Source organism: Panthera uncia, chromosome E3, assembly GCF_023721935.1.
Source record: "Panthera uncia isolate 11264 chromosome E3, Puncia_PCG_1.0, whole genome shotgun sequence".
NCBI lineage: Eukaryota > Metazoa > Chordata > Mammalia > Carnivora > Felidae > Panthera > Panthera uncia.
This window is the reverse complement of record NC_064815.1, coordinates 33,104,778-33,118,798: the sequence shown is the minus strand read 5'-3', so window position 1 is coordinate 33,118,798 and position 14,021 is coordinate 33,104,778. Positions and strand designations below refer to the sequence as shown.

The window sequence follows — 14,021 nt, the reverse complement described above, 5'->3', positions numbered from 1 at the left end:
GGGCCCGTACCAGTGCACGTAGTCCTTGGGGGCAAGCTTGCTGATGGACGGGACGACGGTGTGCAGCCACCACACGGCGTCCCGCTGGATCGCGGCGATCTGGTTCTGGAAGGAGCGCAGCACCTCGAGGTCTGAAAAGGACACGCGGGATTACGGCCCGCCTGCACGGCAGCTGGAGGGGCGGGCCTGGGGGACACTCGGAGCATCCCAGCCGCACCCACCCAAGGATTACGGAGAGGGACACAGAGGTGGACGGGACACCCCGATGCGGCTGGAAGAACCCGCAGGGAGCACCGGACGAGCCTCCAGCGCGTGGAAGAAAACTTCAACGAGATCTCAAATTCCAAATGATTTCACCCCTCGAGTTCTTCACAACCTCACTAAGGTAGTCAATCACCGGAAAGGTGTCTGCACCAGGCTTCCAGCGGGGTTCGTGACGAACCAAACCAGGCCCAGTTCACCAGCACCGCCCCGCTCCCCTCCCGTCCTTGGCCGCAGGGCACGCTCGAAGTGAGGGAGACTGCAATTGGAGCGAGCAGGCGACCCAACCAGAGACCAGGCGGGCGCAGCTTCCGGGAGCCGCCCCCAGGAAGCCCCCGGGTCCCCAGGGTTCCTGGGGCAGGTCTGCTGGGCCTCGGGGGACGGCCTGCAGCCGCGGAAGCGGCCGCTGCCACCCTGCTGTCCCCACCCGTGACCCGAGCGGAGTCGGGCCTGTTTCGGGTCCTTACTCTTCTTCTCCCCTTTGTCCCAGGCGACACCAGCCTCCTTCACCTGGGCCGTGATGCCCAGCATCATGGACACCGCCAGCACGTCTGTGACGTGCACCACAAAACGCTCCTGCAAGCACAGGGCAAGGTCTGTGCTCTGGAAGGGCCTGTGCCCGGGGGGCCTCGCTCAGGCCCCCCGCACACAGGCGGCCAGGACAGGAGGACGCCCCGGGACCCTGTGCCCTGCGAGGGCCAGCGGGAGGAGGTCTGGGGACCAGGGCCGGGTCACACGCGGGAAGAAGGTTCAGCCAACGAAGCTGCCAACTTGCCGCGTGGCCCTCGAGGCCCTCCGCCACCTGCCCCCATCCTCCTCTTCCCCATCATCCCCCTCCACCCCCCAAAGTCTAAAGTCTCCCTGGAGCAGACCACCCGCCCCCTCACAAACACGTCACCGCGGCCCCGGCTTCCTGGGCACACTGCCCCTCGGCTCCCCCCCACCCGCCCGCACGCCGAGCCGGGAGGTCGCCCACATGCGGCCAGGCACAGAACGTGACCCGTGCTGCCCTCTGGGGCCGGCCGCTGGGCACACGGGGCGCCAACCACAGACGACCCGAGAGGTGGCCGCGCGCGGGAGCCGAGGGGACGGCGGCGGCACCTTGAACTCCATTTCCAGGTACGGGGCCTCCTTGCGCTCCTGCATGAGCCCCAGGCAGAAGGCCTGGAAGTTGACCTCGTGCTTGGTCTGTTTGACGATCTCGCGGAGCAGGGCCCGCGAGGCCCGCAGGTAGTCGTCCTTGTTGGTCAGCAGGTCCTGGAACACCATGGCCAGGAACTGCGCAAAGAGAGGGGCACGTGGGGTCACTCCTCACCGCCGTCAGCTTCCTTCCGCCCCAGGCCTGCTCTCAGGGCTCCCTCCGTCCTGCGGGAAGCTTCCCAGAACCCTTGCGAGAAAACGTCCCGCCCGATTCCCGGGAGCGCACGGGCACAAGCGGACACGGACAGCAGGACAGCAGGGGACACATCTTTAGTTGTCCTGGCAGCCAGTTTGGAGGGGGCCGGCCCTCGTTAGGCGAGGGGATGGACCAAGACGCGGTCCCCACCGCGGCAGCCGAGCTTCAGGGATGAACGCGCTGGCTCAGCCGGCCCAGACCCCCTCACGCCGCACCGCAGGCCACGAGGACGAAGGAGCGGCCGTGACAACAGGGGCCTCGCCTACCGGCCACCCTGCACGCAGCTGTTTCCAAGCCTAGCCCACTCCCTGAACAGCAGCACTGCTCTCGCTCTCCCAAAGCACCCTGGGATCCCAGGGACTCGCAGAGCTGCGAAGCGCCGCAGACGCCTGCCCCACCGGGAGAGTCCACCCCTCGGGTGGCCGGACGGGAACTTCGCTTGCAAACGGCTGTGTTTGTCACGCCTCGGTGCCGCCCCCTCCGGAACAAATCCGGTTTCAGCTTCTAAGGAAGAGTCCCGTGACACGGCCGCACCCGCTCCGGAACTGACCCAAGATCGGGAGCGACCGTGGCTCACTGGGCCCTCTGTCCCCTTCCGGGGCTCTCTCCCACGCGGCTCTGCACCACACCGCCGCCTCCACCCAGACGCCCGGTCGTGCAGCCCGGAGCCCCCAAGTCCGGCGTGGGGCTCCCGGGCCGAGGCAGCCCCCGCGCCAGGGGCCGCTCTCCTGCCCGCGAGCGCCAGGCCGCCCCGCGCGCAGCGCCCTACCTTCGGCGCCAGCTCCGAGCTGTGCTGCAGCACCGTGTACAGGATCTGCATGTTGTTGGGGTTCCGCGCGTTGGAGAGCTCGTTGAAGACCACGAACTTGATGGTGGTGCCCAAGTTGTCCTTGTGCGCGCTCAGCAGCTCCCTGGACGCGAGCCGAGCCAAGGGGCCCTGAGGCGGACCGCGGCCGCCCCCCGCCCTGCCCTCCCGCCGCCCTCCTCGCTCCCACTAGGGCCGCACCTGATGCACAGCATGTAGTGGTTGAGGAGAACCTTGGGCTTGAGACGGATTTTGATCAGGTGGGAGATGACGTCCATGTCCTCGACACCATGCGTGTTGCAGTTCATGCACACGGACATCAGCAGGTCCTGGGCCGGCCTGGTCAGCTGCGGGGACAGGGTGGGGGGGGGGTCCCCGTCAGCCCCGCACACAGCTCGGCACCCACAGGGCCCGGGAGCGGGGCTCCCCGCCCTCACCTTGGGGTTCTGGAGCCACATCTCCAGCCTCTGCACGGCCATCAGCCGCACCTCCTTGTACCCGCAGGTGGAGGTGAGCAGCCGCAAGAGGTTCCGCGAGACGTTGTCGATGGGCTGGCGCCGGTTGAGCTGGTCGCGGAGCATGTCGAGGACGTACTCCTCCACGCTCTCTGTGAGGTCGTCGTACCTAGGCCAGAGCGGGGAGGAAGGAAGGAGGGCCGGCTCTCCTCACGGGCCCACCCGGTCTGCCTCCCGGCCGCACGCGGGCCCCGCCGACGGGGGCCGCACGGGGCGCCTACCTGGGCATGAGCTGGCCCTCCTGCTCGGGGCTGAGCTTCTCCTCGGCGATCAGGAGCTCCGTCTGGCTGTCCTCCTCCTCCGTGAGCGAGGGGTGAGGGCTGCCGCCTGCACACAGAGCCACTCGTGGACACCCCCCCTCCCCCCAGCCGTCCCGCGAGCACCCACGCCTGCCCACGCCGGGTTCTGCGGAGGGAGGCGACCCCAGCCCTTCCCTCACGGAAACTCCGTCCTCTCCCCAGCCCGGCCACCGGTGTCTCTCACCAGCACTGAGGTCCCCGCCGCTGCGCCCCACCTCCCCCTGCAGAAGCATGCTCTTGGGGGGCATCTTGGTGCTAAACGCTGTCTGGACGTTGTCCACGAATGTCTTGCAGTGCGGGCTGTCCACCCAGATCCGCTCCCCCAGGGAATCTTCGATGTACACCTGCACGTGACACAAGTCCGCGTCCCGTGCCCCAGCGGGCAGCTCGCTTCCGCCTGCCCTCCCCCGCTCCCCCGATGTCCCAGCTCCCTGGGCGGGGGCGGGGGGGGCCTCCCAGGGCGAACCCCCCACCCCCACCCCGCGGCGGCCCGCACAGGGGAGACGCCCCAGGCCGTTAGATATCCAGCCTCCGGCCAGCGCACACTCAGTGTTGCCCCTTCCTGCTCCCAGAGCCGCGCTGAGCTCCCAGAAGAGGCGGCCTCACCTTAACAAAGATCTCAGGCCAGTTCTCGTCCTCCTCGTACGCAGCCATGAGCAGGCTGCAGGCCAGCACGGACACCAGGCTATTCCCCTTGGCCTTGAAGTTGATGGAGGCGTCGCGCCGCAGAAGGCTGCACAGAGCCTGCGGGAGGCGGCGTGTCGTCAGGGGAGGGGGGCAGGAGGGCAGGAGGGCGCCGGGGCCCGTCCCCTCCCACCCACAGCCCTCACCTCGATGACACCCTCTGTGGCAAAGATGTTGGGCTTGATCTTGGCCAGGTACATGAGGCTCAGGTACAGCGCGCTGTCTGGCTTGGCCCGGGTGGCCTTGAGCTGCTTGACGGCCCCACACAGCACCCCCTCGATGCGGCCATCGTTGCCCTCCAGCTCAGCGGCCTCGATCTCGTCCAGCAGCACCGAGGGCGGGACTGGCAGGCACAGGAAGGGCTCTGTCAGGGCGGTCGGCCACAAGCAGAACCCACCTTTGGGTCCCCCCCCCAAGACACGGGACGACAGGGCTGAAACCCAGCAAGTGGGGTCTCAGGGCTGTGTTGTGGTTGCCCCTTCTCCAAGAAGGACAACAGTAACCGCCAGGACGGGAGCAGGGCAGGACCCGCTGGGCTCACGGGGCCGACCCAGCCATCGACGGCCCGCAGCAGGGACAGTGCCCCACAGCCTCAGAGCGCCGGCCCCGTCACCTCCAGGTGACTGGCTACCACGTCCCACACGGCTACCCTGGAGTTACCCGCTCCCAGAATACGCTTTTCTAGAAACGAGCCCACTTTTTCTAAGTCTTCCAATTGACTGACCCAATGCGGTTCGCACTGTCGACTTTCCTAACCGCGGCTGCTTCTCTGGGGGTCTCCTCCCACCGCCGCTGACCCCGCCTCTGCCCTCTCCCCAGACCTGGCCTGCAGGGAGGTTTCTGCCTTAACAGTCTCTGCAAAGCACCCTTTTTGGGTTTTGACCTTGTCCCCTGTGTTCACGTCCCCCATGTCTTCAGTCCTTCCCTCTTTCCGAGCACCAACCTCCCCGCACAGTCAGCGGCGACCTCGCTTAGCGTGCCTCCCGAAAGCATGTTGGGGCCACCACGCCTTCTCCTGGCGCCACCCGCTATCGCTCGGGTCCAGGTGTCTCCCACTCCCCCTTGCCGTCTGCTTTGACCAGAGAGATCCTTCCGGTCGTCTTTAAATACGCAAACACACAGAGGGAGGCGCTGCTGTCGACTGCTGAGTTCACCGAACGAGGACAGAGTCAGTGATATTCACCGAAGGCTTTCCGCGGGCCAAGGACAGCGGACGAGCAGGCAGGGCAGGTGGGCCAGACTTGCTGAAGACCTTGACGTCCCCCACGCCCGGGGCTACGCACAGCTACGTGCGGCCTCCTGTTTGCAAAGTGCCTCATCGCTCAGGATATGCTTTCCACACCGCATTCCACCTGCTCTCCAGAACCACCGTTTACGGGAGACGCACGGCTACTAACTGGCAGAGCCGTGGCCCGGGCAGGAGCCCCAGCCCTGTGTGTGCTTTTAGTGTCCGCCTGCCCTCGCTGCCAGGGGAGGGCGCCTTGGGGCGGGGGGCTGCCGCCCCGCGAGGCTCGGGCCTGGACTGGAGGCCTGACTCGTCTCCCAAAGCGCAGCTAGCCCCAGCTGTGCCTTCTGCTCCCCATGCCCCAGGGCTCCCTACCGCCAACCGAATCAGGCACAAGCACCTCTCCGGCGGCCAGCCTCGATTCTCGCCCCGTGCACTGCCGGGACCTAGCCCGTTCCCGGCACGCTTTCCTCTCCGGAATGCGGGCCTCTGCCAGGCGGTTTACTCCCCAACATCCTCGAGCACCTGTCAAGATCCTAGCCAGCCTTTAAGGCTCACCTGCACCTTACAGTTCCCTCGTGAGGCTTCTCTCTGCCAACACTGTCACGTGAGTACCTGTGTGTTCCAAACCTGGGGCTGGCTGGTTATTTGACGGATCTGATCTACGTGGCCTCATGGAGCAGCTAAAATTAATCAGTGGGAATATGGCACAGAAAACCAGGAGCGATCTCAGATGCGCGCAGCTCAAAGCCTTTCTGTAAATTACAGAACTAGCGTACTTTCTCTTGACGTTAATGTCGTAGCGTTTCCTGCCCCGTTGGCGAGGGTCACTGAAGCGCGGGCAGAGGGGGACTCCCCAGAACACAGGGCCCCCTCTGGTCTGCCTCGGTGACTGCTGACCCCCAGTGCCCAGAGCGGAGGCGAGCCAAGGACAGAAGCTGCTCACGGAGGAAGTGGCTGGCAGTGCGGCCAGTCATACCCCAAGCCAGCCCCGCAGAGGGGCTGAAGAGCAGAGAGAGCGAAGCCCATCCGCTTCCCAGCAGACGGCGCACGGGCACAAGCTGGGCGTGCTTCAGGGTAAGGATCCCGAACCGTGGGTCACCCTAACCTCAGAGAAGGCCGCTGAGGCTCACTGCAGCAACGTGCCCGCTGTGGACACCTGCTCCTGCAGCACGCCGGGGCCCGAGACCCCCCTGTGCCAAGCCCTAGCCCGCATTAACACTTCCCGATCTCCGTCCCCTGTCACGAGCTCGCCGGCTCGAGGTGGGTGGAGGCGCCTGCGTGAGAAGCGCCTTGGGGAACAAACTCGCAGAGGACTCCTCTCCACCCTTCCGCCTGTGCCACACCCACGCTAAGCCTGGACGTGGCCTCTCCTGAGCCCCCGGCAGACGAGCTGTGGGGCCTGCTCTCCGCCAAGTCCGGACACCGGCTTTACCTTCGATCGGGACCACAGACGGTTCTTTAATCGATGGAGAGATAGCGCGTTTTTCCGCGACTGCAGCCTCAGCCAGGCGCCCCAGGGCACTCAGAGGGGGTGTGGAGGAGAGTTTGGGGCGTTTGGTGAGGCCGGTCAGCGCTGAGGCACCGGCCAAAGCGGCTGCGGCGTCCCGCTTGCGCTCCGAAGGCAGGCCGGAAGGGGCAGGCTTCAGCAGGGTGGACGCCGTTTTCGACTCATTGGCCTGACCCTTTGAGCCCAGAGCAATGAAGTCTCCCGGCGGAGGGTGCCCTGCAGAGAGGGGAGATGGGGACACGTGCACCTTTACACGGTGGTGGGGGGGCGGGGAGAGGATGCTGCGCAGGGACTCCAACCTCCCGCTTTCTCAGAGGGGCTCAGACGAGCGGCTGGGCAGGCAAGAAACCAGTTGCCAGCAAGCCCAGGGCAGAGCAGGGTCTGGTGCGGTCAGTCACACGGTGCTTACTACAGACCAGACCAGACCCCTGCTTTGGGAGCGTCGGCTCACTTGATCCCAACAAGATTCTGACACAGGCGCCCGTCCTCTCGCTTTGCAGAGGAGGAAAACGAGGCACCAAGACGTACGGTCACATGCGCCCGGCCACGGCGCTAGGCAGCCCGGCTCCGGCCCGTGCTGCCGCCCGCCCCCGGCCAGCGAGATCCTCAGCTGCTTCTCTGCAGCCTCGGGTGTGCCCCGAGAGGGAGTCGGCCTCCCGGAGGCGGTCGCAGCCGGCCCATCCGCCCAGGGACACCGTTCCAGACCCGACGCCCGGGAACCCGGGCCGCAGGCAGAAGCCCACACCTGAGGGCTTGGCCGCCGCGCTGGGCCTGCGGACCGTCGCGGGCTTGGCCCGGTTCATTCTGTCCCCCTCCCCGCGCTGCTCCTCGCCGCCGCGGTGTCACCCGAGGAGAAGGCCGGCGCCGATCCGCCGTCCCCTCGCTCGCTCATTCATTCATTCGCACCCGGGGCCGTCCGGGGCTGGGGCCTGCGGGCGAAGGGGCCGCGGCCCCGCAGGACGGAGCGACTCGGGGGCCGCGCGGGCCCCGCCTCGGATCCGCCGGGGAGGGATCGGTACCGCCGGCAACCGCGGCCCGGCCCACACACCACCCGCCCAGCGAACCGCCTCGGCGCCCCAGCCGCGGCCGTCCCGGAACCGGAAGCCACCCTTGCCCCCCCTCGGCACCACGACTTCCAGAACAACCGGAAGCAAAACAGCACGGGTTGGGCGGGAGGCGCCTGCGCGGTGCTTGCAGCGCCCTCTGGCGGGGGGAGGCCGGCCGAGCCTCGCTGCCGCCGACCTGAGTGGCACGTGCCCTCTGCAGGTGAGGGTGACGCGGTTCAGGGAGGGGGTCGCGGGGACTCGGAACCGGAGGTGCTGCACCTTCAGGGTCCCGCCCTCCCGTTTGGCTGTCAAAGGCCAGGTTTCTGGGATGCCCGCGTTGGGTCGAAGAGGGAGCCCAGGGCTGCGAATGGGCACGTCTGCAGCGGGGATCCCAGCCTCAGTTTCCCCGCCTGCACAGTGGGGCTCTGCTGCCTCTCCCAGGCCTTTTGATGGCAGAGGACGTGTCTACCCTCCCGGGGTGCGGCTCCATGGCGACGAAACCCCACGCCCCCCCTCCTATCAGGGGTCACCGTGCGGTCCTCGGGTCTCCCGACGCAGCCCCACCCTGCACCACAAACGGACGAGGCCGGAGCGACTGCCCGGCCCAGAGTCTCACTGGCCAGCCAGGCGCCTTTCTCTGTAGAGTGGGCGGCCTGGCGTGAAGGGACAGGCCGTGGGAACCCCGAGCGCGGCGCTCCTACCGGACCTGAACTTTGGCAAAGCAGCGGTCTGCAGTTAAGGGACCTTCCTCAGTGGCGGCTGCAGGTAGGGAAGGGCCGAGCCTCAGGGGAGGAGGAGGCAGTGGGGCCCAGGTGAAGACCTGCAAAGGGCGGTCAGTCAGTGTGGACGCGTAGCCAGCTGTGTCCGCAGGCGGGCAGTGACCAGACGCGGGAGACGGGCCCACCCTCGTGACGGTCACGTTCAGAGGAATGGCTGTGGGTCCCCACGTGTGTCTCAGAGGGACACAGGAGGGCACACCACTGCAAGCCGTTTAGCGAATGCTCTAAAGCAGGGGGCAGGGGCCTTGCTGGCCCCACCGGGGGTCCCTCTGTCAGCGGTGGCTGGTAGAACCGGTGGGCACAGCAGGCACGAGCAAGGATCCTTTGTCACGGGGGGGGGGGGGGGGCCGGGGGGCCCCCGCGGCGGGCCCCCCGGGGGGGGGGGGGGGGGCCCTTTCCCGGGGGGGGGGGGGGGGGGGGGGGGGGGCCTCGTGGGGGGGGGGGGGGGGGGGCTACTGGGAGCCCAGAGCCGTGTCCCCTGGCGTGGCCAGTGGGGGCCCTTCTGCCAGGGGAGGGAGGCAGCAGTGGGGTCACCTTGCCAAGGGCAGTGGAGGGTGTAACTCAGAAAGCCCATGGGAGGTGCCCGGTGCCCCGTAGCGCCCCCCCCAAAGAGGCGCCACGCTCCCTGCCGTGGTCGTTGTCCTTACTCAGAACCATGGGCCCCAGGAAGCGGCCGGCAGGTCCCGGGAGCTTGGCAGCCCAGGCCCTGCCCTCAGCAGGGGAAGGCTCTAAGGGCCAGGGCTGGAGGGTGGAGCTCTGGTCCTGGGATTGGTGCCGTGATAAGAAGTGCCGGGAGCTGGGAGACTTTTCCCCCACTCCTTCCCCAGCCCCCCAAGATGAGGACCCGACAAGGCGCCGTCTGCAAGGCGGGAAGCGGGCTCCCACCAGACACCGGGGCTGCGGCACCCGGATCTCGGACTCCCGGCCTCCAGAACCATGATGAGGAAATGTTTGCTCTTTGGCCCCCACCTGGTACCACGCCGTAGCCACCGCAGCCGAGACCCCGTCCGAAGCCCTCCTTCTGCCCACAGCAGGAGCGCACCTGCTTTTCTGGGGTGGGAGAGGGACGTGGGCCCTCATTCCAGCAGGTGGCCGTGACTCACAGTGCAGAGGCCGCCGGAGGCCTGGCGGTGTGCCAGCCACACCTGCCCGCAGCCCCCCACGTTCAATCCCTGCCCTGCGGGAACGCCAGGACCCCGGGCCGGCGCCCTGTGCGTGGGCTGGGAGGACAGGGTCACCGCCCGGTCCTCGGTCCTCAGCGTGGGCACGGAGTAGGGCTCAGAGCGGAAGGGCGGCCGCTGCACCCAGCGAGGACAGACACCAACAAGTGCTGGCCAAGATGTGGCCCGGCGGTGGGAAGGGGCCGGGCTGCCACGGAGCCCTGCCAGAGTGCTCCCGAGCGTGCACCCCAGAGAACGGGAAGTGCTCAGATAAACGCCTTGCACACCCATGTTCCCGGCGACACTGTTCGCAGCAGGCAGAAGGTAGAAACAAACGTCCAGCAACAGATGAACGGATAAACAGAAAGTGGTCTGTCCCCATGGTGGAATGCTCTTCAGCCATAAAAAGGAAGGAAGCACGATCCACGGCACGAAGAAGCTCGAAAACATGCCACGCAAGAAAGACCACACGTTGTCTGGTTCCATTGATATGAAAAGCCCAGGACAGGCAAATCCCCAGAGACGGAAGGCAGATTAGTGGGCGCTGGGGGTGGGGAGGGCAGCGGGGGGGGGGGGGTGCTGCTGAGCGGGCACAGGGTTTCTCTCCAGGTGATAGAAACGCCTGGAATTTGAGGATGGCTCTGGACGCACAACGCGTGAAAACACCAAAAACCTCCAAATCACACACTTCAAAACGGTCAATGTTATGGTTTGTAGCCCAATAAAGTTATCGAGAAAAGAGCCAGAAAAAACTTACTTGTCTCCAAGCTCGCTGATGTATAATTGGCAAAATTTGTGGGTATTTAAGGTACGACGTGCGACGTTTGATGTACGTATGCTGTGCGAAGCGATTGCTACAATCCAGCTGATTAGCGTTTCCTTGTTCTCACACAGTTACATAGTTTTGGAGGGCAGTGAGGTTTTGAAACAAAGCTGTCTGAGACCCCAGCCTCTGTGCCCGCTCTGGAGCCTGCCGTGCCCGCTTCCCTCCCCGTCGCTGGGATGGCCCGCCGCTCCTGCTGAGCTCCAAGCTGTGACTCAGCCACTGTGCCACCTGACGGGAGGGTGGGGGGGGGGTGCAGAGACAGACCGCCGCTGCTGCCCTGCCCAGAGTGCAGACCCTCGAGCAAGGTGGTGACCGTTGTTCTTTTAAGCCCCTGAAGCCTAAATGAAATTTGAGGGCCGCCCCGGTGGCTCATTCAGTAAGTGTCCAACTTGGGTTCAGCACACATGATGATCTCACGATTCGTGGGTTCAAGCCCCACATCGGGCTCTGCACTGATGGCACAGAGCCTGCCTGGGATTCTCTGTCTCCCTCTGCCCCGCCTTCGCTTGCATGCTCTGTCTCTCTCTCTCTCTCTCAAAATAAATAAACAACAAAAGAGGAATCCTTTAAAACAAGTCGGGGGACGTGTTGTCAGAATTTGCAAGAATAGTACCGAGTACTAGACAGCCTTCATCCTGAATCCCAGAACATTGTCTCTGCTCTATCCCTTTCTTTCCATCCATTCATAATTTTTTCCTGAACCATTTAAGAACGAGTAGCAGAAGATTCCTCTTCACCTGTAAATGCTTGAGTGTGTATTTCCTGAAAACAAGGAGCTGTTTTATACAATAATCAGACTATTGGCAACATCAAGACATTAACATCAGAGCAATGCTTTTCATTAATCTACGGCTTTATCAAGGCCCCATCCACTGTTCCAGCAATATCTTTAGGGCAGAGACAATCCAAGATTCTGCATTGCATTCCATGGCCCTATCCCCCCACCCCCACCCTTGTAGTTTTTCTTCTGGAATAGTCCCTGAGCCCTCCTGGGTAATTCACGACATTGGCTTCTTTTCTTTCTTTCTTTCTTTTTCTTTCTTTCTTTTTCTTTTTCTCTTTCTTTTAATTTTAGAGCGAGAGAGAGAGAGAGCAAGCTGGGAAGGAGGGCAGAGAGAGAGAGAGAGAAAATTCCAATCAGGCTCAATGCTCAGTGCAGAGCCCAACATAGGACTCGATCCCACCCCCCTGGGATCGTGACCTAAGCAGAAATCAAGAGTCAGACACTCAACGGACTTAACCACCCAGGTGCCCCGACACTGACATTTTGGAAGGGTCCAGGCCTGTTACTGTGTAGAATTCCCCCCAATTCGGGCTTGTCTGCTGGTTCACAATTAGGCTCAGGTTACACGTTTCTGGCAGGGACAGTGCAGAGACGCTAACTTCTTCCCCATCGGTAGGCACGTGACCTTAAGTGTAACTTATCTCACTCCTGGCAATAACTTGATTACTTGGTTCGAGGGGCGTCTGCTGGGTTTCTCCCGTCTTTCACCCTCCAAACGTTCAGCCACTCCGTTTCAGCTTCCCTGCTGACCCGTGCCCGACGCCGTCACGACGACCACAGTTGGCGGGAGGCGCTTCTGTGCTTGCCTCGTCCTCCCGCGTCCTCGTCCTATGTCGGGGAGAGCTGCCCTCCCCTCCCCTCCCCCCCACCCCCGCCCGCAGCGCTGGCCCGTGACCTTCCCCTCAGGATGGACTCGAGGATTCCTCATCCAGCAGATTCGATCCTTCACTATCTTTATTTATCGCAGGCACGAGACACTCCAGATCTGGACAGTGGGGTCCCGCGAGGCTGGCTTGTCGTCTGCTGACGCGACTCCATCGTGAGCGAAGCTCGTCCTTACTTTTCGAAGCCACCGAGTGTGGAGGTTGTTTGGTACAGACGGCTGGGCTGGGCGGGTGGGAGGAGAGACGGAGGGGAGGCAGGTCACGGGAGAGGGGCAGGTGCCGGGCGAGCCCCGGGCAGGGGGCTGGGGCTGAGCGTCTGCTCCCACCGCCGACGGCTGCCAGCTTCCCCACCTGCCCTTCCAGGCTGCCCCGGGGAGCGTAGGGGAAGAGCCTCCTCCAGGCTTCCCCGGGCGGGCGGAGCTGGGCCGTTGGGGGCGGCAGGGGCCGGGAGGAGGGCAAGAAGGGCCAAAGCAGAGCCACACTCCCGAGTCTGCCGACGTTCTGCCCGGTGCCAACCGCGTGCGGGGGGAGATGGGACGGCTGGCGAGAGCCGGCGGAAAGTGGGCTGTGCCCGACCGCTGACCTCTGACCCAGGATTGGAGACGCAGGCTCTGGCTTGACCACCCTGGAGGCGGTTTTCTTTGACGAAGAAGCTCGCCCGTGGGGGGTCCCAGGGTCCGGGCGCAGGGGGACCGCCTCTGCCCAGGTCCTGCAGACCTCCCCGCCCAGGACCCGCCACCGCGTGCTGCCTGCAGGACCCCCGGAAACACACGCCCCTCTTCGCCCTCAAAACCTCCCAGCCCCACCCCTTCCTCCGAGAAGCCCTCCGGGTTCCCTCCCCGGGCAGGCCGTGCTGCTCTTCTCCTACTGCCTCCGCCACCGAAGCTGCACCCCGGACTCCGCCACTGTTCGTTGGGGGGGGGGCTCGCGGGGGACACTGAGGAGGCCCCGTCCCAGAACCGAGTGCAGGGGCCTGGGCCAGGCCCAGGGGTCTGCTTCCACGGCCTCCTGTGGGTGCCGGCACAGGTGCCTCCCTGAGACGCACTGTGTCGCGTCCCGGGGCTGCCGTGGCACACGCCGCAGACCGAGGCCCAAACCGCGGGGGATTATTCTCTGCAGGTGCGGGGGGCCCGAGTCGGAGGTCAAGGTGTCAGGGCCGCGCTCCGGCTCCGGGGGAGGGTCCTTCCGCGTCCCTCCGGCTCCCGGCGGCAGCTGGCGCTCGTCGCTCGCTCAGGGAGGAGCTGGCATCCCCAGCCCTTGCCGCCTCTTTCCGTGGCCTCTGCGTCCGTGTCTCCCCCTGTCCTGTCAGTGGCCGAGGGCCGCCCCGATCCAGGGTGATCTCAGACCCTCACCTGACTCAGACTGCCAAAGACCGCTTCCAAATGTGGCCCGACTGTGTGGGGCCACCGCCCGGGGAGCGTGGGCGTGTGTCCCTGGCTGCCACGTGCCGGCGCCTCGTGGGGCTCTGCTCTCTGGACTCTGCTCTTGCTGTCCCATGTCAGAAGCCCCCCACTCCCACATCAGGAGCCCCCCCATGTCAGGAGCCCCCCCCCACTCCCACTCCTACATCAGAGCCCCCCCACTCCCACGTCAGGAGCCCCCCCACGTCAGAGCCCCCCCCCTGCAGTCCCACGTCAGGAACCCCCCACTCCCACATCAGAGCCCCCCCACTCCCATGTCAGGAGCCCCCCACTCCCACATCAGAGCCCTCCCACTCCCACGTCAGGAGCCCCCCCATGTCAGGAGCCCCCCCACTCCCACTCCCACTCCCAGATCAGAGCCCCCCCCACTCCCATATCAGGAGCTGCCCCCCCACGTCAGGAGCCCCCCCACGTCAGGAGCCCCCC

General features: G+C 65.3%; 1 protein-coding gene across 1 annotated transcript in view; it reads right to left on the bottom strand.

Annotated features, from left to right (window-relative positions):
- Positions 1-7,796, bottom strand: part of INTS1 (integrator complex subunit 1) — a 29,669-nt gene extending 21,873 nt beyond the window's left edge. Inside the window, exons 1-12 of the mRNA XM_049639000.1 lie at positions 7,441-7,796; positions 6,621-6,911; positions 4,107-4,303; positions 3,883-4,020; positions 3,461-3,620; positions 3,199-3,304; positions 2,900-3,086; positions 2,664-2,809; positions 2,427-2,568; positions 1,363-1,539; positions 729-837; positions 11-131 (exon numbers count right to left, since the gene is read on the bottom strand). Of these exons, the coding sequence (XP_049494957.1) occupies positions 11-131; positions 729-837; positions 1,363-1,539; positions 2,427-2,568; positions 2,664-2,809; positions 2,900-3,086; positions 3,199-3,304; positions 3,461-3,620; positions 3,883-4,020; positions 4,107-4,303; positions 6,621-6,911; positions 7,441-7,498 (1,832 nt within the window). The 5' untranslated portion in view covers positions 7,499-7,796. The remainder of the gene's footprint in view (positions 1-10; positions 132-728; positions 838-1,362; positions 1,540-2,426; positions 2,569-2,663; positions 2,810-2,899; positions 3,087-3,198; positions 3,305-3,460; positions 3,621-3,882; positions 4,021-4,106; positions 4,304-6,620; positions 6,912-7,440) is intronic.
- Positions 7,797-14,021: the final 6,225 nt, after the last annotated feature.